Raw genomic sequence first — 27,436 nt, 5'->3', positions numbered from 1 at the left:
CATCCAATAATTATGTTTTCCTAGTAGCTGAGAAATCCGCTCCCTTGACGATGTTATTGAACGATATTTGAACGTCACCAGTCTAGCCATATTGCCTATCAGCCTAGGCGAATTAGACGATTACGACAATTTGCATTTTCTAAACATTCTGCAGACAGCCTTTGGCAGTAAAGTAGGAAGACAATTTTGGCGCAGGTACACATTATTATGTGCTTAAAAACGGCGCTAAGCCGTGGTTGCTTCATACTTATTTCGCTTTAACGTGTGAGGTAGATAACTGGATGGTTAGTACTAGCAGTCGGTGTGTTAGTCATAATATCTGATCATTCAGGCATCATAGACTTCTAAACTCAATGTAATCTGAATGTAGCGCATTATTGGCGCTCTGTATGCACGTCGTTGGTAATAGCTATCGGCTCGATCGCGCTCGCATACCGGTCGGCGGACGATAGCGCACGTTCGCGAGAGACGAAGTAGACGCCCTGCAGCTACGTTTGCAACCTGTTACTGTGTACGACCAGTAACACCACTGGATTGTAAACAAACGCACATTACACATAGCAAGTAGAATGACTTTATCAATGACGGCGCACGCGCACACAGATTGCAAGTTAAGAACGATAACATCTTGTAATACCTGTACGAAGAGTGTATTTGTAATATTATGTTGTTTTTATTAATATTTTAAATAATAATCATTATTGTTAGTATTTGCGTAGTATACGGAATATACGAATTAATAAAAGAATCCCAGTTTTTCATTTGATCCGGACCCATCGTTCATCATCATCGTATTTGAGTACTTGTTTGATGTGATAGTACTTAAATCACATACTTCTACGAAATTAAACTTCAAATCTCCTTCCCTTGTACCTAACTACAATTTTTTGAGATATTCACCCATTCAGTACAAGCAACGAGCAAGCTTGCCCACTTCTGTTACGGAAATGTAAATGGCTAGGTAGTTGTTTAATTTCGGCAGTGCGTAACCAAGGAATGAGTTCTGAGAACATCTATTAATGGCCAAATAGTGTAAGTTGTGCTCGTAACTGAGTTAACCGCACAGGTCGAACAACGAAGTTGAAATCATAATAAAAAACAGGTTTTCTTTCAAGATCAACTCATTTTGATAATAATCTATTGAGATTCTACGAAATATATTTTTATAAAGAAAGAGGTCGATGGAGCTCTAGCGAATTCTCTGTTCTACTCTTTGCCAAAAGTCGACCTAGCGTTAATAGACTTTGTGTTCCTACTACTCTTACTCTTATAAAGATATAAAAGATGTCAGTTCAGTAGGTTTATTCTCCTATTTCGAGCCATCGCAGTACATCTGCTAATAATACTAGAGGATCGGTTACGACTTCAGTTGTAATGTCATTGAGGTCGTAATAATTTTACACCTGTGATTTTATTTTGTGCGACATTAGCTTTCATTCGATTTTATTGTTACTGTCTGTTATACTAATATTACAGTGTGCCAAAGTACCTTCTCAGTATATACCTGATTAGATAACTAAAAAGAAATAATGCTCTTATCATTGAACATTACGAAAAAGAATGCGATTGATCGTAGATACACCCAAAGCACCCGTTGTACGTATCATATCTTTACTATAGATTATTTTAAAGGTGTGTTCTAAGAAAAGGCAGTTTAGACATTCAACATTTATTTATTATGGAACATCAATGGAATAACATAACGTCATTTCTCTACAGAAAAGTACGCTATCATCGTAAATAACATTATATTTGTTACACATTATTAATAATTGTATCATAATAGATAATGACTGTTCTCTATCTTATGGCAAATATGAAATTCAATGAGATATTAAAATTAACATTTACAATTTCCCACTTATTCTATCATCGTCATATATTATTAACATTAGGAATAGGACAGATTCTGGACTAAAATAAATAAGTATAAAATATTCTTTAAATAAATCGATTTTGAGCGTAATGCCTAATAAATGGTTTTGAATAGGAGAAAATAGTTTATAAACTTTGAAGTGTAAATTTTGGTATACAAATATAGTATTTGATGCAATATTTTTCTAAAATAAGGGTTCTAAAAGACTCACTAACCTTTGGGACGACAGCAAAAGGGGCTGGTTATATAATATATTACTTTATCGATCAGGGAATTATATTTAATCACAATTTAATTTTTCCTAGTGTAAGGATATTTATTGAAATGCCACATACTATTTCGGGTCCACTTATATTTATAACACTGTTATATTGAATGTTTAGCCTGTAATGTCAGGTCCCACACATTTTGAAGCACTTATTGTCTGCTTTTTAGTCACTGTCACAAACGGGTAGTTCACTTTTTTAATCACTGTAATTTCTGTTATAAATGTCTTTTATGAGCCGACCGATTATTATATAACACCAAATTACATATTAAATACTGGTGAATAATGAGACTTCGCATGGTGCTCATTAGCATTAGCTGTTGTTAGTCAAATCGTGATAAATTGACAGCTTGAAATTAGATAAATAAGCATCAATGTAATAAAAAGCATAACTATTAAAGACACTAAGAACCTCTCAGAAATTATTCGGTAAATCACACCATAGTCTGGTTCAACATTCAAAATTAATTACAACTCATTAATTATATTATTTACAAATATACGTACAACAGTGTCTGGCACGACACTTCACTCAAAGGTAATTAAAAATTAAAATAAACAAAATTAATATCACAGCAAAGAAATGTTTAAGCATCGTCGCGTTCACATGTGGTGCGGTATGCCCACTTAGCCTGTCACGCACGGGTCCAAGTTCCAATAAAAGTCCATATCTTCAGTATTAGGCCCCAACCACGACCGGTGTCGCCTCTGGGTGCGAGGTGTCCTGGTAACCTCGACCACCGGCGTTCCCCGCGCATCTTGCGCAGACGCCGGCCGGTCGAGGGCCGAATCTCAACCAAGCTGAAATGATGTACCTTCCCCAGGGTCTAAAGTAGCGGGCTTCTCTGGAAGTGGGCGGTTCATCATTTTAGCTGAAGTATTAGACGCTGTCGATTTAATCGTCGACATTCCTCGAGCTCCTGGCGAACTGTTTGATGACTTAGACGGAGGACTCATTTGAGTGCCAGTGGTATTCATCTTTTCCCGTACTGCTTTTAGGTATGGACCGCGAGGGACTGCTTGTTCACCAACAACGTCAGGCATGTTGCCCAAAAGTGTCCTTTTTTCTTTATCATTGTTAGCTATCTCTGCATACAAATGTACTGCCAAATCTTTTGGCTCGAAATATTCATGAACGAGTGCGGTTTGCCTATTATACGGCGACATGGGTTGCAGCCTGTCGAGAGTGGGTGTTCCTGTGCCAATACTCTTCATTTGCTTGTTGTTCTTACCGACTCGAGGTGTTGTGTTTTGGAAGGGCAGCTCATAAATATTTTCCTCGACATTATTTAACTTTGGTGCTTTGTTTCGATTTTCTTCCATCTTAGTAAGTACATACAAATGTTCAATGGTTTCACGAGCCTCAACGTAATTTTCTGGGCTTTCCAATCTTTCTTTAAGATTTTCTAGTAGTTCCTTAGTCAGTTCCTCGGGTAAAGTTTGTGTTGTTTTATCTTCTGTAACGACTGGTTCTTCGCAGAAATTGGTTTCTTGGACCATTTCTTGAACTCTAGTTGGTTCATTTAAGCAATGCCGTTCGGAATATTCATGTATTGAAAGTCGAGAAATAGATCTAGCATTATCTAGACCATTAGCCGCCCCACAAGAAAATATCCGGTCACAAAAAGCGGCGCACGCCGAGTTAGAAGATATTAAAAAGTTTTTGACATTGATACAGTAGCCTTTTCGTCGCATCCATCTTACGAAACTAATAAACATGACGATTACTACACATCCTAGGCAGGTTACTATAACGATTCCAATCACTTTTTTGTCACGTTCACTAATTGCTTGATCATGTTTATTCTTGTGAGGAAATCTGGGGTTCTTTATTTCAGTGCCACTTCCATCAGCTCTCCTTACGTATGGCTTACAATGAAACGTGAGAGAATTTTTCACGCAAATGCCGTCTAAAAATTTGTCGAACAATATGTTCTGTTCGGGCTCATTAAAGCAGCGAGCTAAGAATTCATCTACTGTGCAGTAGCTTTCTGATTTATAAGCCTCTGCGGACTCAATGTTCAAAGTTTCAGCTAACCATTGGCTTATGTTACAGTGACAAGTGTGTCCGAAGTAATTTTCTTTATAAACGACCGTGTATGCTGAGTGAGATTGAGCTTGCCCTATAAACTGTAAGCTGTTGGGATGTGCAGTTTCTATTTCATTTCCAACAAAAGTCAGTTCATGAGCGGATTGTTCATGTGTAGTTGTATCCAACGCTACTATAGCATTTGGTAATAGTTCGTCGAATGAATTCCTCTCCATATGTAATTTGGTCCATGACGACAATTCAATGCTTCTCTCCATCAAATTGATGAATTCGGTATCGCGGATTGCAACAGACGCTACCGTAATGTTAATAGCGCCTGTGTCGATGTTTTCAATTCTGAAAACGAAATAGTCAATTATTAGTACCTACTACATAATCAAGCTGGGTCTCAATACATCATCAGAGACACGGAAATTTCGAAAATACTTACATCGTGTATGAAATATTAAGATTTCCTACAGCTGACTGCAGAGCTCTTGAAGCTAGTTGTTGTATTCTGCAGCCGAAGAAGTAGAGATTGTTTATGAGTGATCGTTGTGAAAATGCGTCTTCGTCTATATTTTGTATAGAACTGTTCAGAGCCATCACGATGTTGTAAGTGTTCGCGGAGAAAGCTCCGGCATGGATACCGTTAATCCTCACGTTATCTAACACTATCTCTGCTGCGGAGGAACCGAATACTCGAGCAGGAACGTCCGGTACTGATACATTTTTCATTTTGATCTGAAACAAAAATAGTGTCCGTTAAAAATGAATCGAACACATAATTTTTGGAATTTCGCTTATGCAGTATTTTCATTCGCATTGCTTAAGGTTAAGAACAAAAGTGTAATACTGACCGACATGCCTGGACCATGTTCGCCGACGTTACCGGCTGTAGGATCTAGTCTGAAGGAGCCTGCGCCGAGCTGCAGTGAACTAACGTCAGTGATGTTCATGTTTAAGAGCCAGGAGAAAGCAGGCCCTTCCGTGGACACGCTTTCACAATTGTTTATTGTCACCGAAAGGGGACCTGCAATCAAGGAATTTACTGCATAAATATAATGTTGAATTTCCGAAAGGTCAGAGGTCCGCAATATTTACGGTTAGTGTTTAAAAAAATATCTGCATTTTAAGACAAACTAAACATTTCATATTGCTTTGTAATGTAGTGCCTCATGAGTCATTATCCTGTGGCACACGAATATCGAGTCGGGGAAATCGTGTATTTTTAGCTAGAAACCACCGAGTGACGCTTCGGTGCCAACCATCTATCGGCTCCCGGAGGTATCCTCGATTTATATTGAATTAATAATCCGAAGCCGAAACACAGACAAACTAGTCTAATGTGAGGTATTGTTTCGATAATGCGTTCATTAAAAATTTAATTTTAGTATTTAATTTCCGTAACATAGCTAATTAATAAAATTTCATTGTAGTTATAACTTTCTCAATTAATATAATACAAATAACTAAATAAAACTCGTATTACGGTACTTAAGTTCAGTTGAATGGGTACGTAGAAGTCGACCAAACAACAAGACCCCACAAGACATGTTGCAGAAACCGCGAATTTTACTGTCTGGTGATTTCAAGAGGTCTTACTGAGTGGTTGCGATGCCAATCGAGAAAAGATTGCATTGAAACCGATGGAACAGGTTTCCAGTAACTTGTGTTCTATAGAAAAGTTTCAAGTTCTTGATACTTAGTGGGCTTCAATAGTAGCTGCATTCTGATTAATACGAACATAAATAAAATAGGTAAAATCTCAAGTACACAATTGAACAAGCTCGTTTTTTGAAGCTTATTGAGTTGGGAGCTTGAAATAAAAAGAGCGATTTTGCAGTAGTTGTCAAAGCTTTGTGTTTATGCATTTGACGCAATGAATGAAATAGAGGAAAATGTTGCTTTCAATAAAAACGTGTAAAAGCGAAGACCCCGGAATTATTGGCGATCTCCTAGAAAACCTTATTTCCGATTTATAGCACAATACGCAGGCACAAGCAATAATTTTTCAAGTATTTGAGTCTAGTTTTAGCTCTATTTTTGAGACATAATTCTAAACCTCTTTGTTATAACCTTTAAAGTAGTTTTTGATGAAATAGGCACCGGTATATAGATGAATGGGTAAATTAACTCCATTGTACGAGAAAAACAAGAGCAAAAAACCACATATTAATACGAGTACACAAAAAGTTGAGTTTGCTGGTAATTAAAGCTAAGTTAGGTGCAAGTAACGCGATACAACACAAGTATATGTACGTAAGTGCATGTTTGTGGCTCTTTATGAACGGCGGCGACACAGAAATAGTCCAGAATTAGTCATCCAGTGGCACCGGCTCCACGGTGCATGTTGGCGGAACTCGAACAATTTGCGAAATTTTATGTCTAATAACTTGTTACAAATATTCCTGTTCCTTGAGTAACGCGGTACATTTCTGTAATGTGTCAAAATATTGTCATTTTGCGCTCATTTTACATTTACTTTTAGTCTTTGAACTTATATGAATAGGTGTCTAGTTAGTGCTTATCATGCAGTACTTGCATATTGTTTCTGACTTTTTTGTAACTAGTTTGGTTTTGGCAATCTTTTGTCTAAATTAAATCATACTTTAGGTCGAAAAGACTTTTATTCTGATTCACAGATCGTGAGCTAATTTGGTCATTAAAAATAACAAGATTTAGGTCATAATAACCACGAGACATAATTTTTTGTTAGTCTAATTTTGTTTCGTCCATGATCTTGCCTTGTTCTGGGTTTACGCAATTAAGTTCATTGTCTCTCTTACACCCGCGTATGTCAGTATGATGCTGTTTTTCTTATGCTTCACTTAATGCAGACTCTTAATTTGAATTATTACCACATGTTCAAGTTTCCGACTGTAATTCGTATCTATTATAGTATGGCGAGCGATTGTTATCAAATTCAAGATCTCTTTAGGCTATATATTTTTATTATTATTTTGAGACTTGTACAAAATCCGTTTGAAATAAATGATATCTTTAGCAATAATTATTCGTCTTAGCTGTACTGAGTCTAAACAAAAATTATATAATTATCTCGGTTTTGTAGCTACAATGTTAAAGATTATTTTAATGCTGGTTTATTTTGAGAGGCCGCAAGCATTTCCCGTAGTGGCGAGCAATCATGGTGGACACACACCGTTAACGCCTCCTTGTAACCCGACGTGTGGTGTATTTGTTTAGAATACGCCCGAATTAGTTTTGATTACAACAAACAAACAGCTAATAAGGATATATTCTGTAAGGATTTTGAATGCCTTCCTCGTAACAATTTAACTATTGCATAGTTGCGTTGTTTAAATAACTTTTATCACTAGTTAAAAGTTGACAAAGTTTTTTAATTTGGCTATGTGTTGAAATATTTTTCCCTGATGCAGCAAAGTTTATAATAAGACCGAGTTAAGGTTTATTTTGGATGCAATCCACTTAGGCCTAGACGGTTTAGCTTTGAATCGATATCTTACCGGTGAGATAACGAAACAAGAGATGGTTGGTTACCACCTATTTGTGTAAAGTTATTGATTTCGGCCACTTTTGAATAGGCGGTCATTGATCTAATGGCCCAGTATTGTCATCTATCTTTGGTTTGGCTTGCAGTTGCTGCATCGAGTGTGGTTTTTTCTTTCGTTCATGTGTAGCACGGCGCGGTATGTCATGTGCGTCACTGCACAGCTTCTGTCCATATGTCGACATGTTGCGACATCATTTCTAATGATACGCTCACTCGTAACTTACGAACACTGCAGGAACGTATCGACGAATAATTTCACTCTTACATAGTAACAAAAACCGTAAAGGAATCCAACACTATTTGTTTTATCACAATATAATAAAAAGACTCCGTTTAAGCGTATTGAAAATGGCAAATTGAATATTTTATGTACGTTTTGATGAAACCGTATTTGCTTTCATAATATCTAAATCCCGGGAGATCAAATTACAGTGCATAATAATGGATGCGATCACACTATGCGGGTTCTACAATAAGATTGTGATGGTTTTGTTACCGGCTAATGCACCCGAAGTGCTTGTGTGCGCTGTAAACAAATACCAGAGCGGAATAACACGGATGTCACACGATACTCGACTAGATGTTTAAATAATCTTTGTTGTGCCATACGTAGGTGTCTGAGGTCAGGTTTGATCACTTTTATTTCGCAAAAGACCTTTTGACAGCGTCTGTGTGTTAAAGCTCGTGTAAAATATTTGTCGTCATTCGAGTGTTAAGTACTGGATGATTCCATTATGAGTGTACTGTCAACAATGAATATGAATAACCGCAAATGGATTCCGGATTACGTCCCTCGTGCTGTTTAATTACTTTGTTCACTAAATCTGATTTGGTATTGTTGTTATATTAGGATTAATTTGTGATTCAGTGATGACGTACGTTCAGTGTCGAGTTATGTGGTTTAATTGCAGTTTAGAAAATTTACATTAACTAAATGCTATTCTAAATGAGATAATGGAAGATAATCGGACTACCCCTATCCACCAAAATGATTTTAAATTATGCTACTTAGAATTTACATAGAAACTAAAAATGATTTAAAGGGAAAACCTACATTTTGTTCACGAAAGCTAGATGAAAACAGTAATAACGCGATGTTTTTAAAATTTAGGGTTCTTGGGAGTGTTATATGCTAAGATATTCGATTTTAAAGTGATCCTTTACAGTCTCTGAATATACCACGAACTATTTTGCATGTAAAACTGCAGAAAGAAAGGAAAATACATTCACGTGTTTATACAAGAATAATCCTTTAAAGTTCATATAAGATTCCTCTTTGGAGAGTGCGGCACTTTAATATGTTATGTTTGCGAATCTTTGTGGTGACATTTTTCAAAGAAATAGTTCTAAAATTTTTAATAGTGTGATGCAAAGCGCGTCATGAGTGCAAGTCTTTAAATTGATGTTGGACTAAAGGCAGAGAGAGACACTTGATATCAAGTGTAGCTGATAAAGTAACAAAGGTCTCAGTTTAGTCTCGTTTTATAGCTCGCATTATTTGTCAGGAGCCGTTCAAGGAGCCGTTGTACGAGCACATCCTACGCCCAACACACGTCTCAATAGATCTTCATACTACGAGTACTAACGCATCTTATCTTACTTCTTTTGGCCAGCAAATTAACACCTACCTACTACTATTTAGGTCGATTACATGTTAGACAAACGCGAAATATAAAAGAGCAGGCAAGTTAACGTTGATTTGATAAGATTATCAAATCCGACGCTGCGCTGGTTTATTTGGAACACGACCTAGGTACCACTTTGAATTATAAAATTATCCCGGTATTTATGCGCTATGATTGTAATATTAAGGATCTATATGCCAAGACCACATGCACAATCAGAATAAATAAAATAATGAACGTCGTCCATCTAGTTGAATATTGGCCGACGACCCGATAATCGGAGCCATCCGGCGGCCCGCCACTATCGGCTTGCCGACCCAAACCGGTTACAATCTAAGCAATAACATAATCGCATTTACATTGCCGCATCGCGTCTTTAAGGCGAAAGTGTTTATACGAGCAAAGCGCCAATCTCAATTGAACATCTTTATCGCATCGATTTCCAGACATGTATTTTTCAAAGATGATGCACCACTTAATAATCGCGAGTGAGGGACTCATTTTGTGAATAATAACGCAGGAATGACCAATCGTATCACTTAAAGTTCTGAGCAAGACCTCTTTGTTATAATTGATTCTGTTTCATCGACTCTAAAAAAATAATGTACGTTTCTTTAACCGATTGATACTAGTTTATGGAAAATAGTTGAAATTGGTGATGAAAGTTACTTTGTAAATACCTACTAACAAATATAAGAGAAAACGTAAATTAACGACAGTCTTAAAACTACACGAGCATGAGAAACTGGTAACTTAATAAATAAGGAATAAAGTTCGCTACGCTACTAAACAAACTTAAAGTAGATGCGTAACTCAAAGTCATACAGCACAGCTTTAGAGAATACGCGTGGCATCATGGATCGCAAGCGGACTAAGTCGCTTTCGCTAAGGTGTTTACTATTGCTATGAACTTACCTTTTATTTTACTGAAAGTATTCTCTTCAATCCGGAACACACCGCAATTCTCTACGTCCAAGTGCAGGTACAGAACATCCAAGTTGGTCGCTGCATAAGCCCTCATGAAAACGATCTCAGCTCCTGAGATGTAGATACGTCGTGCATCACGTAGTCGCGTCAATGAATTGGCACCAAACATCAATACTCCAGCGCCATTAATTACTAAATCTGTCGTAGTCTCTGGTAGATCACCTTCGAGGATATCCAATTTCTGAAAACCACAAAATATTGCTATAAATTTTGTTCAATATTCAACTAGCCAATGTATTTGAGAATAATTTAAAAGGGCGAACCGTTTCTTTACAATAATTCAACTGGCTTCAAAAATACGACTCTGTCAGTTGTACAGCCTATTAATACCGATGTGCTCTACTGCACCCCGTTTTGTGCCCTAGGTACGAAATGTTGAACTTTTAATCGAACATTTATAAGGTATTGGCCGACTAATTAAATATTAAACCAGGCCATGCTTATGTTTAACACGAACCTGTGAATGTAAAACAATACTAAGTGGCTCATAACAAACTCTTTGTTTTAGCTGATAACAATGTTTTTCTACGCGTGTTTAAGAAATCATAATATTGTTATGGCAAATTCTAATATTAATCACCAATTGTTGCAGTATTATCGATAAAGTATTTTTAGGATACTGTCTGTTATCATATTATATATAAATTTGGAAATAATTTATCTATATGTTGTGTGGAGTCAGCAATAGCATAGTACACTTTAGACAAACGAGTGTGTCGCAATTCCGGTGGTCCTTTAAGTCGAGGGGCACAACGGATACGGGCTGCTGATTAAATTACGTATCATGTGGGGAAAGTAAACGAGTGCACGCCACTGACGAAACAACACCTAAGGGTCTGTAGCCGTGCCCTATTTATTTTAAAGTTAAAGCTTCGAACGCAATGACAATAGGCAAATACGTATAATAGTTATATGTAAGTAAATATTTTTATCTTTGTCAACTGTTATATAGCGAGATATCAGCTAATACGACTCCTTGTGTTCATATAATAGCTGTTGCCGAGCCGCTCGTATTCATTCCCACTGCCATAGATAACAAACGAATATGACTCATCACGTAAGATAGCCCGAACAATGCAGGTTTCGAATTTATAACAGATACATATTTGTTCAAGTGAGTGCTGTTAATTTCTGCGTTCAAAATCTTGTTGTTGTATTTCGGAACAGTGTTCGACTCAACTGCTATTTCTTAGAGTGGACTCGTAGCGATGTAACCACAAAGAAACGAATAGATGACACGTCCGCTCTCACATGCGTACCGCGAAATAAAAATAAACACACATACAAATATAGACACGCACACACGCACTAATTGTATCCATATTTCGTCGATGCTGAACTTCTTGAACTCTGCGTTTATCTCTCCATAGAAAATGGGTAGCTCTTAACATTTTTGAACGAAAAGTATGTTTTTTTTGTAACTTAAAGAAACATGATAACGGGTTTGTATCTGTTTACCATTGCAGTAGCGTTGCGTACTTGGTCTCACTGAGTCACAGTCAAGTCTGTGCACTTTTGTTTTGTAACTGTTGCCATTTACGGCGGCAAGTTTGTCGATGACCGCGAGATACCACTGCTGCTGTGGTCACTCCCCATTTTCGATCAATTCAGAAGTCAACGTTAAATGTTACCCACTTGAGATATTGCCGAGACGTGCTCATTGAAATAACTAATTATACAATCTCCGTTTTATTGCTCTACGTCACTTGGACTTGTTATTACTGTGATTGCATAAAAGATGGAAGGTTTAACGTTATTATAAATCGAAAGAATGATAATTGTATAGATACAGTACCCAGTTACATCTACAAGAAACAATTCTGTCAAAGTCCCATTATGGGGAAAATTGCGCTAAAAATGCAATACAGTTTGCAGAAAACACTTATTGGAAGCCTAAGTAAATTAATATACGACGTGGTTATACATTTGTATAGTAGGTAGAGTAGATATGTGGTGTTGTGGCTGACGAATTAAGTCGGTAGTCTGCTCTCTGTTGCGTGCAAAACCTGTTCGTTAGGTGAGTTGTGCGCCGGGCAGGTCAGAACACAGCATGACTTGTTTCTCATAGTGCGGGTCGCAATTGCATCATTATTTGTTTCTATATAATGTCACGAATAAAAAACCGAAGGGCCCGTAGTCGATCGTGATCTAGTTTGCCAGTTGGCTGGACTTTGCAGAACTAGGTGGAATCAACGGAAGACATTGAACACAATGCCCGGAGACTTTCGGTCGACTGATGGGGCATAAGTCAATTGGAACAATAGATGGGTGCGATCGCGATACAGCTACGCTCATGCGGTTACAATCACAGCACGTGTCTTTGCTAAACATATTTTTCTAATAAACTTGTGTATTGCTGTCAAGAACATATTAAAATTGAATTTTAAAGGAAAATAAAAGGTGTTGTACATAGATGTTCGAGCCAATATTCAATTAAGTGCACCTTCGATTTCGATGTAGGGTGTATTGGATGCGTTATCACATTCCTCGTTGTCAATAACTCTCAGGACGTGTTCAATATCTGCATTAAGCCCTGTGGACTTATAAATCACAAGCGCGGCCTTATAATCCCATATATGCAGCAACGTTTTATATTTGAAATCGGAGAAGCAGATTTTTATTAAATTTTCCGGTATTGACGCACTGTTATCTATTCCGCTATTCATATATGTCTTACACCTACCTTACCACCTTCTTATTAGGTACTGATAATACTAAAGTCTTAAAACACAGAAGATGCAATATTTTAAAAAAGTGGAGTGAATTTTCGAGAAGGCCCATTACTTATTTAGTTGGCGACCTGTCTGGACCACTGGGTGTTCACCTCTTTCATTGGGCGTCAATTAGTCAGATTTGCGTCGTAAAGCGCCAACACACATGTTCTAATGACCGCTCTAGATTGAACTTTGCTGCGTCCATATAATGTTTACATTAGTTCGGCTGTCTCCAAGCAAATACTGTTTAGTTCAAGTGTAACTGAGCCATTTGAGTCACCACAGATACAGGCCAGCTCTGATTTTCAATTACAGACAATTTACTCGTAACATTGTACTATACTCATGTTACAAATAGTTACCTATTTAAACTATAACATTAATTAACGGTGGACGCTGATTAAGATCTCTGTTTATGATGTGGTCGACATGTAAAATGATTCTATGATTTTTCATACCTATTGTAATTTTATGACTATAAAATATTTCTCTCACTTTGAATAATAAAGCTCAAGGATTGTATAATTATATTACGCACATAATTGGTAATGTCATAGTTTTTGTGTTACGGCCTTGGTGGCAAACAATGAAACGGTTTCATATGCTATAGCACTCTGTCGTATCTTGTATCTCGTTCTCGATACAGATCAAATTATGTTGTAAGTATACGGCATAGTGCGTCCTCACGGCCCTAACTGACTATTTAGAGATACTCAGGATTCCAAATATTTACTACGACCATAGATGTTATGAAAACAAAACAAAACAATACAGTATGTTCTCCGGTGTTACATCACGTGCTATTATTACAACACCATTATGTCCAAGTACAATATACTTGGACGTAAATAAGTGGTCGATAGCAAATGAGGTTTCTCGGCTAGATACTATCCGATTCTCTTTCAGACTCCATCGTACTGCACAAATAAAGTCTGTGAGGAAACTTGCAAGTATATCAGATGATGTTCTCAATAAACGTCAGATAAGTTAATGTTATAAACTGTTCAATATTGAAGACTTACCCTATAAATTTTTCGAATGATTTTCTGACTTAAATTTTTCACGTGCTACCGGTATGCAATACGTCAAAAGCAAATATTAAAAACGTGTAAATATTGAAAAATATTTCGTATATTTTAAATTCCACGAATATTCGAAGAATGATCGTTTTATTTGTATGTATTTAAGCTCAAAATGATTTTTTCCATCTACGGGTTGTATGTCAGCTCGCTGGTGCGAGTAGAGGTTAAACGTGTGAGATATTAACAGTCACAAGTTAAATTTAATATATTTAATAACGACAATGAATATTTCCGGTATGTTTCTGTTGTCGACACTCGAAAGTTGCATGTTATGTAACTTTAAATCTTGATACTTAACGGTGATACGAAATGTATTAAATAATAATGTCTGTCCGTTTATATTTACCGTCTAATAGCTCTGGTGCTGATGGGAAAGTACAGACACCGTATCGGCTTTTGTTTTGCAATCCGGATGTTCCAATATTTAGTGAAACTGAACAATAGGTTTGGTTGAAAGTGAAACTCTAGATTTTTTACAGTTCCCTTTCATAGAAATAGACCAGGATTATTTGGTAAAACAAAACCTATATTCATAGCTTCAGGCTAACATGTCACATGTCAAACAATGAAAAATGTTTTCACATAAAAATATTTCAGTTAGTTCATTTTTTTATACCATAGTATTAAATACCAAATATGTGACTGAATGGCTAGACTTCGAGTATCTAAATAAATTGGAAGTCGTTAATTATTGCAAATCGTGATATAACTAAGCGGACATTAGCAACGAAATAGATTGGCTATATCAGGTCATTTGAATTAATATTAGACTATATTCCGGGAATATGACAGCGGCGGCATGCCGTAAGAAACACCTATAGCGTTCTATGAATGAGCGGGATGTATAATGTATTACTGAAATAGTATCATTGAGTAGCCGCCGCATCAATACAACGGTGGGATTCAACCAAATATTTCTCAATATAGTATCAGAACTTATAACGCATTAATACCATTATAAATTCTAATAGGAACATAATTTCCAGAATGTTCAAGTTTATAACTGTAAAGTACACTATTACGTGTATGAAGCAAATAACGGTTTGTTTAGTTAGATTGGAATCGCAAACATTTTAAATTAAATCCGCACCGCTGCTCAAAGCTTTGACTTGCTTTATTAGTGGTACATTACTGCTATTTATCTAAGTCCGGTTTAATGTCGCTCTCGCACCAATATAAATATGAGAAGTCACTTCTTTTAGTAAACGTTACTTCGGAAAACGTACCGATGTAGGTAATAACAACTCTTTAATATTTTAATAAACAAATCACCACTAATTCTACGTATTTATTTAGTATTTTAACCTATTTTCATTTCATTTTCTATCGTTCAATAGCACTGTACTTGTAATTATCAGACTTAATAAATCGACAGTACTGTATATTTAAATAACTGTATTACGCGCACTCTACTAATGGCTTGAAATCCCGTTCAGTTGTTGAAAGCAAAGCAAAGTACATAAGTATAAATGAAATATTGAATTAACTAGTGTCAATGTCGTTGTGCCTTTATCTAGTAAAATCCGCTGACATCCATGGTATGGCTTTTTGAAATCCGTTTTCGCTATGCGCTGGAATGAGCGCAGTCGGTGAAAATGCGTAAAGCAAATAATATGAATAATTTAAAAGTACAGAATGGTTTTTCAATGAAATTGTGATTGCTGCTGACGCTTTCTTTTAGAATGTATTCTTGAAAATCAAAAATATTAACTTATTTTGTTTATTTTAATTTGGACTACTTTTAGTTTGATTGTAGGTGTTGTACTCAATACGTAGTGAACGCATGATATTACGTCAATACCAGAGATATTTTAAAAATGTTTACGAGAGAACTGACACTAAAATACGAATGTGTTGTTTATTGAATGTTGAAATAATCGGAATTTAATTATTCGATCAATTTGTTCAAAGCTTTGTTTATTCAACTGTAAAGCTTCGTTATGCAGTGCAGTGTCAGTAGAGTTTGTAGAAACCCTATATTAAATTACAAAATTAAAGATTGCGCGATCTCGCTTCTACCCAGAATCGGTTAATCAAGCAGATAATTCGAGATATTGTACTATTTTTAATAGCAATGTTCACAGTACTAGTAATATACATTTCTTCCTACACAAACTTACAAAAGCCCAACTTTCAAGAACAATAGCTCATGGTGTAATGATAATCAGAAACTTAGTAAATAAATCTTTGGTATTTCTTTTAAGTCTATTTTAGCCTCCATTAGGGATATAACAGAAATACGACGACCATCGACTGACCGCTCGGATGACTGTCGCACTAATATGCATACGATAACAGTCTTTATGATCTCACTAATACCGTCTGTAATATCATGTATCGCAAATTTAACCACGGTTCTGATAACACAGTGATTAGCTATAGGATCTTATCTTTTCAGTATAAATAGTTTAACGATGATGTTGCCATTGTTTGAACTAACTTATTGTATCCCTTGTATTAAGAACAATAGTGATAGCCATTAGCAAGCTTTATGACCCTTTTTTCAATCACTAAGTCCGTTATCACTACTAATTGATATATTTCGCTATGACTAATGATCCTGCATTATGACTTTATTGTATGCAGTTACAGTGTATTTAGAAATTTCCCTTTTTTCGGCGTGTGAGCTCAGTCTCCTCGCGTCTACTTCAGTAGTTATTATAAGCCTAATACAAACAGAGAAAGTCTCTGATGTAATATTTTTATTATTCTTATGCAAGACATATGATGCTGCATATGATGTTTTAATGTAGATATCTAAAACTAGCACTGTTCATAAGCAAAACAAGTTAAAAGCTAAGATGCCATGATTACCAGTCTTAATCTATCTACATAAAAATTTTCTAATTATAATTATTTCCACAGTAAGTATTTGTCTTGTCCCAACGTCCTCTCAATTAAACAACACGTGTCAAACTCATATATTTGAATCACTATTCGCAGTAAAGCTGTATTGGTCTTGGGCTATTTTTAACCTCCTAATATATTTTGCATTCCCATATTGTTAATTGAGAGCATTGTGGCAGATCCTACAATTCCATTTTCCAAAAGAACTAGGTAGTTATCACACAATTAATATACAACTATAAGGACTTATATTCCATTAAATCTTTTAATTTGTATTCTAAATATATAGAGTTGTTTAGCCTTTTTTCACTTTAAATTTTGGAAATGATATTCAAAATAATGTTGGAACAAGTTCTAAACGTCATAAGAGTTTTATGGAGTTTTAAAATAAGATTGATTATGCCGTGTCGTGGTTATGTTTTGTTAAGAACTGTTCTAGTTTGAGCCTAAAATACTAATCTCAAGTTTACTATGCACCAGAATATCGCAACGTCCTAGCAGCGAAATATTAAAGTATCGATCCAGGTTCCAATATTGCTTTGGTCTAAATGTAAATGTAGTAATTGCGTTGTATAAATTTTATCACGACACGTTGAAATGAAAGTTGCATTGAGCTCTTTATGTCCGATTTTATAAAGCTAAAATCAATATGTTGTTTTGTAATGTACTTATTTTAATCCGTCACCCTGACACGATAGAGTTTACACAAAAATGGCCTCGCGTAAAAATGATTTTTCATTTTCATCAAATAAATTACTTCGTGTACTGTATTCATCTATGTTTGTGTAATTCCGTAGGCACGCTGTCGGCGGTTTGGCAATAATAGTGCTTATTTCATTGAATAGTGACTCTAGTTTAATAAAACACCTTTACGATAACTCCGACTTTTATATAAATGTCCATTTATGCGCGAACATACAAAATAGGTCAGCTTCCCGAGCGCTATGAATCGCAAATGCCTTATGCGTTTGGAATAAACTTTAACAAACATTGAAATCGCAGACTATTTTAAGAAGCTCTTCAATGACAAATGTAGATTTAAGAACATAAAGAACAAATAACTTTTACCATGCTCTATATTTACAGTTTATCAATACTAAACTACGAAAGCTCGTAAAACATATACAAATAGTGGATGTGAAGTTTGTATCAGAATACCATAGTATAGGCCGCTAGCGTCGCAGGAAGCGATCTCTCATTACGTTTTTTTATGGTTTGTCCGATGCTCCCGGCCGGCCGCGCTACGCTCACGATGCGTGTTGCTTGAGACCGGCTCATATGATTATTTTTATTTTTTTTCCTCACTAGATCCGTTTGTTTCGTTCGTTTGTTCACGGAAAGTGAGAGAACTGTTCCAAGTTTTGTAAAAGCGAATACGATTGGTATATTAGATCCGTCATCTGTAATCTGTAATTATAAATTTAGCAATGTCCAATTCTAAAGTTTCTCCATTTACTCATGAGTTTCTTACAGTAACCTCTCTATATTTTGTATCTGAACTTATAACAAACTACTTTTGAAAACAAGCAAACAGGCATGCAACTTTGTCAAATATTTGCCGTCGCACGCATGTCGAGTTCATACGTTTTTCTTCTAAGAACAAGACAGTCACAAGTTCTCGTCACACGCAACAGGTGTACGTCTAGAGCTTTTTTATGTCGTACAGAACGTTTAGGAGCTCTCTCACGAGTACCCGTGGCTAACCTTCTGTCTACAACCGTCTTATACCCGCCCTATCGTTTTATGGTGTTTAACTTTTCAACTCTATGTATTGTTTAAAGAACTTGTTAAGATTTTAAGTGTCTAGGGCTGAGCGTAGACTGTTCAACTTAGTAACTGTAGTTGTAATTCTATCGTTATAACGAATGATCCATTTTATACTGCTTAAATAAATACTGCTCAATTATATTTGTTATATAAATACTGTTATAAATTAACTCCAAGATAATTAAAGAGAGTTACTTAGTTAGGTCCCCAATGCAATATTATCTAGTCTCTATATTGTCACGTAAGAAGTGCTTGTTTCGATCAAGGAAAAGTTGCAATAATAATGATAATATTAGGGGCTAATACTGTATTCATTACCGACTTCCGGTCATCTACCAAAGTCTCAAATTGATAGATTCAATCGACGTCGAAGTAGATAAACGCGTTTGTTCAAAATCCTAACACAATATGATTGTAATATGGTACAAATGTTAAATATTTTACATCAAGAAATACTCCTTTTCGTGGGATATTACATTTTTGAGAAGGCGAGCTGTTATATTGACATGGTATGTTTATCGTACATGGCGTGCATGCAGATGTCAAACCCTCGTACTGTAGACAATAGCTCCGCGAGGGCATTCTACGACAGTAATTAACTTCCTGTTTTACTCAGTGCTACAATCGGTGGACAACTGGACACGGCTCTGTGATGGCGTTCAGCCGTGTTGACAAACGCACACATATCAATTTATCCAAATGTACCGTTAGCGCGTATGAAATGGCCTCACACCGTCGCCATCACGCGTCACTGTTTTAAAATGACTCACGTTAATGAGAACTTTTAGACTTTCTAAGAATTCTGTTTTATTTATTACAAACAATGTTGGTTCTGTCCATTGTCATAAGGAATATCTTTTTAGTTCTGACATTGTATATGTCAGTAAAGATGTGGTTTCCGAAACCACCGGAGGAGTGCTTAATATAATATTATGTCGATCAACATATTTATAACATTCAACAATCTCAGATATATTGGGACAAAACCAAACCGGTCGTTGACCTACATTCCGATTTTTTCAAGTTTTTGAACCGTGTCCAATAATTTAGTCGGGTTATGTTTGACATTGTTTCAGTGCGAGACGCCGGTTTCCTTCATACCATATTTTAATTTAGAATATCTGAGGGGACGACGTGTGCGCATATATTTATGTATGAACTAGACGTGAATTTCGCGAGTGCGCCGCCGTCACCACAAATAGCCGGGTCGGGAGAGCGCCGGCCGATATGGTTGGTCCACTCTTGGCGTCTGACCGTTTGGCCTATCGGTATTTGCATTATTGCACTATTTATCGCCCACCATGACCTGTTCATCGATTGTTACAATGTTACCGACTTCCTGTAGAACCCCGTCGGCCGTCGCCATTACACATTAATATATATCAGCTGTTAACTAGCGTTCAAAGCATAATAGTTTGAGATTTATAGTTAAATTCGGAGACGCCGCATCCCCAAACGGAGTTCTTCGATACTTAAGAGAGCATTTATAATAAAGTAAAGAAGTTCTTATAAAGTAGTAGTAGGTAGAGCGTTTAAATATTGATATAACCGCCATGTTTAATAATTAATTAATGTAAGAAATCTGAGTCCACGCAATGAAGTTGACTTATTAACAAAGACCGCGTTGTCCATCTAATTTAGCATTCGTCGTATGTTCGAGTAATGAGATCATTAGTCTCGATAAACTGTATTATTTTAGTGACGCATAAAAGAAAAATATTTTAAAGTACTATTTGGTACTATGTCTGAAACTCTGTACATGTTTATTATGAATTTGGTTTCGATACACGTTTCTCCTATTGTGATATGTGCCGTCGGCGGCGCGGCGCAAGGAGGGGTCGAGCCCCAGGTAGATTTCTTTTTGTTTACAACTTTTTTGCTTACACACTTTTTGGTGTTAGCGGCGAACTTGTTTGTTTACAACTGAATCTGTCGTTGAGTTTTATAAGAACTTGTTTAGAAGATACAGCCAGTCTCGTGTGATATAAATTCAAACTAAATATAAGTACCGCCCGTTGACGCAATTATTTCGTTTTATATCATAGTTTTTAGGATCAGTTAGTCAGATTTATGTAAAACATTTTGAATTACGTTAATTTCGTATCAATGATAATAAATTAACTTACAATACTACTTTTCAAAGAACGTGCACGTAATTTTTAGTGATTCAAATCAAAACAATTCCATTGGAGATGTGTCTGTGTTAGCTTCGAGCTATTTTCGAAATGCTACTCCACATTAAATCTGTACTGTAACATGACGTTTTGTTCATTTTATAGCAACGTTTACTCCACAGTTTTCGTTGTAATCTGACTTGGACACGTTTCGACGTGATGAGAATTAGAATACACTACTTCTTCCGTTGTTTGTCGCTTCCTACATTTAAAAGCTACTTAACATAAGTTTGATTTACATTAGCAATAATTAAAGTAATTTCCGATAGAGCAACAAGTAAGAAGCGACGGAACTAACAGGAAAGCCGCTCTCCTAAGTTTCAAACAGTTCTCAGATAAATATTATCCGACGAAAAAGTTTTCCAGTGTGTAGTTAAAGTCCAAACAACTCACAAACTAACAGTGCGTATGATCGTACATCTGGCGCTGCACGTTCACTTTTGTTTGTATGGAATATATGAAATTAGTCAGAAGTACTCACCTGGTCGCGGCTCAAAGTACAATTTACAATTTTCCAAGACGGGTGGGTATCAGGAGTGCAGTCACAATACTCAACATTACACATGGGCGCATTATGCCCACAACATACTAGTGAGCATAACGCGGCAAGAACGAAAAACCGAGCCATTGTGCGCGCTCCGGCGCGTCGAACCGCGCCGAGCGTCATGCACAGACTGGCCGCTATCACTGATCACCGCTGCCTGTCAGCCTCTACTAGTGATGCCGACCACCGCCACCACTGTTATACGTCTTATCGATGATGTGATTTCATTTGTACTATTAACACTGGAAACATTCTTCTGTTATCACTATTTTAACGTTCAATGCTAAAACGTGACGGTTTTTAATGAGATCGTAATTATCAAAAATTATATTCGTCGTATTAATTGTTCGTTCCTAAAAGTATCCGGCATAGTCTGAGCGCTTTCATATTAGCTCCAAATGGAATAATTTGGAACTTGGACATTTGTCTCATGTTAAGAAGTTCCTTGCTGGACCATGATCAGAGTCCACGCCTAGACGACCAGACTGTAAATGGTCATCTATAAAAATATTTAAAAATATTTTAGTGTCATTATAATTTCTTCTTTAAGAAAACGGTCTTCCAAAAAGAAATATCATCACCGTTTGTTATACCCGATGGTACTTGAAACACACCAATGTTTCAGTTTTCGTTATTTACAATGTTAATAGTAGGGGGTTTATGTTATTGTAACTGGACCTCAGCCTACTATTGAGAATATTCCAACGCATGTTAAAGAAAACCAGCTAAGTGCGAGTCGGATTCGCGCACAAAGGGATCCGTACCATCCATATTTATACATACCTCTACATATATGCGTATACCTGTTGCTGTTATCAATATCGAGCTAAAACGAGCAAAGTAACAGGTCTATTGTACGGAAAGCGCATTAAATAATTATATTATTTTGTTTCTTAATATTTAATTTTGTTGTTATAATCGGCAACAAAATTACATCATCGGTAATTTCAACTGTCTAGCTAACACGGTTTATGATATACAGCCTGTTAACAGGCAGTAAGCAAAATTTCAGTAATACGGCCCCGTTTTTACCCCTTGGCTCAAAATTCTTATAAAAGACCAACAACACTTTCCGGCCAGGTAATCGAATTGGAGACCTCGGGATCAGCAGTCGCATATTACACCATTTTTTCAATATCAATACATTTTACTTTCGTTAGTGTCAAACATTCCTATCAAATAACAGGCATTGGGTTTGCAATTTAAGGAACGCAAGAAGTTAGAAATTTGATTGATATGAAATTGAAGCACGAACTACTCAAACTCCTACGTACTCTACTATTTCTTTCATAGGTTACTGATTAGTTTGAGCCTTTGGTTTTTTATTATTGTTCTACGTCATTGATTGCTTAATATTCATTTAGATATAAGAACATTTTAAAATAATTCTAAAAATATGTAAATTATGTCACCGTCGACATCAGGGAGGGGGTTCAAGATATTGGCAGTTAGATCTCTATTTTTTATAGATTTTCAGCCCTGATTGTGAAATTGTGGTCTTTGCTTTTCCCTTTTTCACGTTAAAACCATCCGACTTGGAGACTTTCGTCTAAGTGCTAGTGTTTTATACCCATATTATATACCGGGAAATCATATCATACATAAAAAATACACGTTTCCTAAAAAAGTCTAGTTTAAAATTTTTATAGGTATTTAAAATGCATTTTAAATATTTAAAACTATCGATACATTATTGTCTGCACATGCCTACGCCGCGAGATACGGAGGTCGGCGGGTGGCTACTCGTTGCCGTAGCGGCCGACCCTGCGATGCAACTGTGTGCACTTCTTACTAACCCTTGTACCCTTGCTCCTTGCTAAGGAGCTTAAGTGCGTCATTAATTAATTAATGAACTACTGCTTTTATATAAATTACTGGGTAATAGTTCACAATGAGCTTTTTCAACCATTTTTTTGTTCAGCAGAACCAATAAATACATTTCCAGGAATATCATTTGATGATATAGCAATTAATTGCCCTTTTTACACCAATTTACATGTTTAATTCATTTCGAATGCGAATACAGCAGAATTGGACGATACAAAGCATATAAATTGAACTTTATAAAAATATATCGTCAAAGAGAATGGTCGGGCACTCGGTGCCGTTTAATAAAATAATAGATCGCATTTGAAATTGCATAGGTTGGACTTTAAATTGAATACCGGTAACAAAGCGATTCATACACAGATCTGTCGTCAAAGGCTAAGTTTATACCTTTGTAAATTTATCTTCGACCTTTTATGCAAGCGTTCCTGGAATTAAATCATATTTTATTTCTATACTGCAAATTACTTGAAATTTTCTTCACTTTGTAATAGAACAAGAATCAAGTTGAACCACGTTTTTGGTGATGTATAGTATAAATAGTCGGCTTCACTGTATTTGTCAGCCGCTTTAATTTATTGTTGATCTAATTTGACGAATGTTCTTAGAAAATGTCTTGCGGTTTTGTTTCCATTCATATTTATAGAAAAACATTGCGAAACAAATACTTTGACCAGCCTATTTGTTATATATGGTGCATGAGTATCTATTTAGTTAGCCTCAAAATACTATTGACGAACATTTGTTAGTAATAATATAATGGTAATTAACATTGACAGGAAAAATAATTTTACATCTAAGTTGCTAGTTAATTACAGAAAAAAATATGTTTTGACTTTTTGTAAAAGATTTGAAATGTAGATGCGTTATCATCATATTGAGACTGTTATCGATTGTATTGCCTGCTTCGTGCTGTTTCAGAGATTAGCGCGTTCTAACAAAAAAAACTCTTCGACTTTGTAATAATATGTTGTTTTTGTAAACAACTACACTTATATTTCTTGCCGTAACGTCGGATTTTATTCTAAAAGCATAGGATTAAGACATGCATTACTTTGATTTTAAATTAATGTAATGCGTATGTGTAGGGATTTTGCTTCTTATTTAGCATTCACATTGGCAATGATGTAATGTAAATGGTGTCTTCCTCTCTAAACTGAAAAATAATTTTGATGTGAAGTATGTTTAACTTTGAATTTTTAGGCAGATAAGTTTGACAAATGTCAATATTATCTCTCATCTCGTAGAACATGGAACGTAGAACTACCTCTCTTATTGTCTGCTTACCTATATAGTAGACTGCTGGACATAGCCCTTCCAAATGTCTCTCTTAACAAAATGCATCAAAATTATCCCTAAACGGTACAACATATCACGTGATAAACCGCGTTACGGATGACCATCGAGTTTGTGACGTCATAATGTGAACAAGTTCGTAAACAGGGTAACGGAGATCTTTGTTAACACTTTTGGAGGTTGTCAAGAATATGTACTTATGAATGATTTATTTTTATTGTTTTGTTAGTAAATATCAGCCTATTTTTAATAATTTGTCAACTCTATGACTCTGGTTTTTAATGTTTAACATATTTCAAAGGCTTTCTGATTAGAGTGTTACATCGCGTCTCATTTAGTCCTTGAAAATCATTTCACCAAATGCATCACAAGAGCAATCTGGGTTTAATGTTGAATATTCCCAAAGACGTCTACTCCTAAGACAAGGAACATAAATGACTAAGCCTTCCAAGGCTTTTAAAAATCACACTTAATGAGTTCTGTCTTTAAAAAATTACAGCAATCAAATTTGACTTATTAATGTCCTCAACAAGCATGAAGCTCAAACACGACAAAGAGGCGGTCGTAAAATAGCTAGCCGCTACAAAGGTGCTCATTTCATTAATTACTTGCCTACCGCTGCAGTCCTATGAGACGATCATAATGCTATGAAATGAAACACACATAAATGACTAATTTAATTTATTAGCGACAATTGAGAGCCGTACAGAACCTTTTGGTCGGATGTTGTTTGCAATGCAATCTACTACTAAATTCTTTGTCCATATAAATAGTTTTTCTAAAATGAAAACTTCAACGTAACGTTTTAGTTTTCGCGCTGTATGACTGTTATCTGCCAGCTTCTACCCGCATCTTCCGCGTAGAAAGATTCGACAGGTTAAAAAACATTCTTTGTTCAATCCGAGTTAAAACTACCTGTGTGCCAGATTTCATAAAAAAATATATTGGTTTTAGCTTGAAACAATAACAAAACAAACAAACATTTGCCTATTACTCAGGGATTAATGTAATCTTGCATAGTGTACCTTGCTGTGGCTGACGTTTGATGAACATACGTCTATTGCACATGTAGAGTCCTGTCATGGCTTGCGTGCACCGTTGTGCCAATGTACCGAAACCTCAAGCAAACCAAGCTAAATTGAAATTGTGCGATTGTGTTAATTCCCTTGTATTACTGCACTAGCTGACCCGCGCAACTTCGCCTGCGTCACATAAGAGAGAATGGGTCATAATTTTCCCCGTTTTGGTAACATTTTTAACTGCTAATATGCTTTTATTTGTCGTAGCGTGATTACATATAGCCTATAGCCTTCCTCGATAAATGGGCTATCTAACACTGAAAGAATTTTTCAAATCGGATCCGTAGTTCCTGAGATAGCGTGTTCAAAAAAAAAAACAATCAAACAATTCTTCAGCTTTATAACATTAGTAAGTAGTTTTTTATTTATTTTATAGATAATACCTACCCGTTCAGCTATACCACAATTTCTTCAGTATACAATAACATTCTTTTGAAATTGTTAAAACTTGTTATTGATGTTTCGCCAATGGAAGTAAATGACATAAAGCATGTAAACATGTACAGTAATGCGTGTCAACATGAAAAGATAAAGGGCCATGTATCTATTTTTTTATGAACTAGACATGATATTTAGTTATGCACGGATATGAATAAAACATCACATTGTCAGTTAAATCAATAGTTTATAACTTTAAATAACACTATGTATATTAGTTAAATCATCACAAAACACGATCGAAACTTGTTCCATTGAAAGGTAAAGTTAACAGCTCGCAGTAATAATGCTCACTAATTGGCCAAAATAGTTAGCTTTTCGCCAAGATTCGTGTTTGTAACGTCAAAAACGTGGAATAACTTCTTGTTGTAGTCGTCTGACGGTTGCTAAGCTGGTAATTGAAGCAGCGCCGCGTTAATGAGCCCCAGCCCGGTATTTCGCCGGAAAGCACCCGCTTTCAAGTCAATACGAAACAACTACATGTCAATAACGCAAACTTTGTACTTCCCTTCCTCTTACACTATTACCTACTAATAAATTCTATCAGAAAGTACCAACGTGTATGTCGACGGTCCCTACGTACAATAACCTAATTGCAAAACGCAAATTTTACAGGAGAGCGGTTTGAAGTTTCAATTTACATTGGAAGTGTTGTAGTTCTGGGGTTTGTCGAGTGTTGATTTAGGGTAGAATTAAAGCATTTTTACTAATTTTTTTTTAATCAATCGAAAGTATATGACAACCGGAAGGTCACGGAAACAAAAAAGACAAATCCCCTAAGTACCACTTGAGGGAATGTACGTAGGGACCGTCGATGTACTCATAGTAAAAAGTGTATTAAGTAATAAACTCAGATCCAAGTAGTTGTTGAACTGTTGCATATTTGCAGAATAAAATGTAAGTTTCCAATAAAATAATCTTCCATTGAGCATGTGATTGCTTGTCAACGATCTCGGTTCTGCAGAAATTGCCTCTCAACTGTTGCATTGAACTGAATCGGTCATCACACTGCGAGCGAATACTCAGTCAATTGATGTTAATCTTATGCAACTTACGTACAATAGCTACATGTGCGGCTTAAACAACCCTTACATTGTAGACATACACTCGGTTATAGGTTCTTATGTCGTCAGGACATAGGACGTAGAAAGTAATATAACTACGTAGTGTTGTCGCCTACAAAACTTTTCGAATGGTGTGCTCAGCATACCGCGTTTTAAACTCGATTTGATCCAACAAATACACAACTTTGAATCGGATTCTAAAACTTCCTGATATATAATTATGTCATTTCATGTCCATTCCATGTTTTCAGTTTAAAACGCGGACTCACCAAAGCTGCAGAATC

The 27,436-nt window shown here is 36.0% G+C and overlaps 2 protein-coding genes across 2 annotated transcripts in view; one reads left to right on the top strand and one right to left on the bottom strand.

Annotated features, from left to right (window-relative positions):
* The window catches only part of hiw (MYC binding protein highwire), a 115,800-nt gene that overhangs the window by 37,493 nt on the left and 50,871 nt on the right, over positions 1–27,436 (top strand). The window lies entirely within an intron of this gene.
* Positions 1,661–21,609, bottom strand: LOC142986358 (uncharacterized). Its single transcript, XM_076134815.1, has 5 exons — positions 21,386–21,609; positions 10,249–10,501; positions 5,034–5,206; positions 4,625–4,917; positions 1,661–4,530 (listed from the first exon to the last, which is right to left on the bottom strand). The coding sequence occupies exons 1-5, from the start codon at positions 21,569–21,571 to the stop codon at positions 2,937–2,939; spliced, it is 2,499 nt and encodes an 832-aa protein (XP_075990930.1). The 5' UTR covers positions 21,572–21,609; the 3' UTR covers positions 1,661–2,936.

This window comes from Anticarsia gemmatalis, chromosome Z (genome assembly GCF_050436995.1).
Source record: "Anticarsia gemmatalis isolate Benzon Research Colony breed Stoneville strain chromosome Z, ilAntGemm2 primary, whole genome shotgun sequence".
Taxonomy (NCBI): domain Eukaryota; kingdom Metazoa; phylum Arthropoda; class Insecta; order Lepidoptera; family Erebidae; genus Anticarsia; species Anticarsia gemmatalis.
The sequence above is the reverse complement of the archived record's forward strand: the minus strand, read 5'-3'. Positions and strand labels throughout refer to the sequence as shown.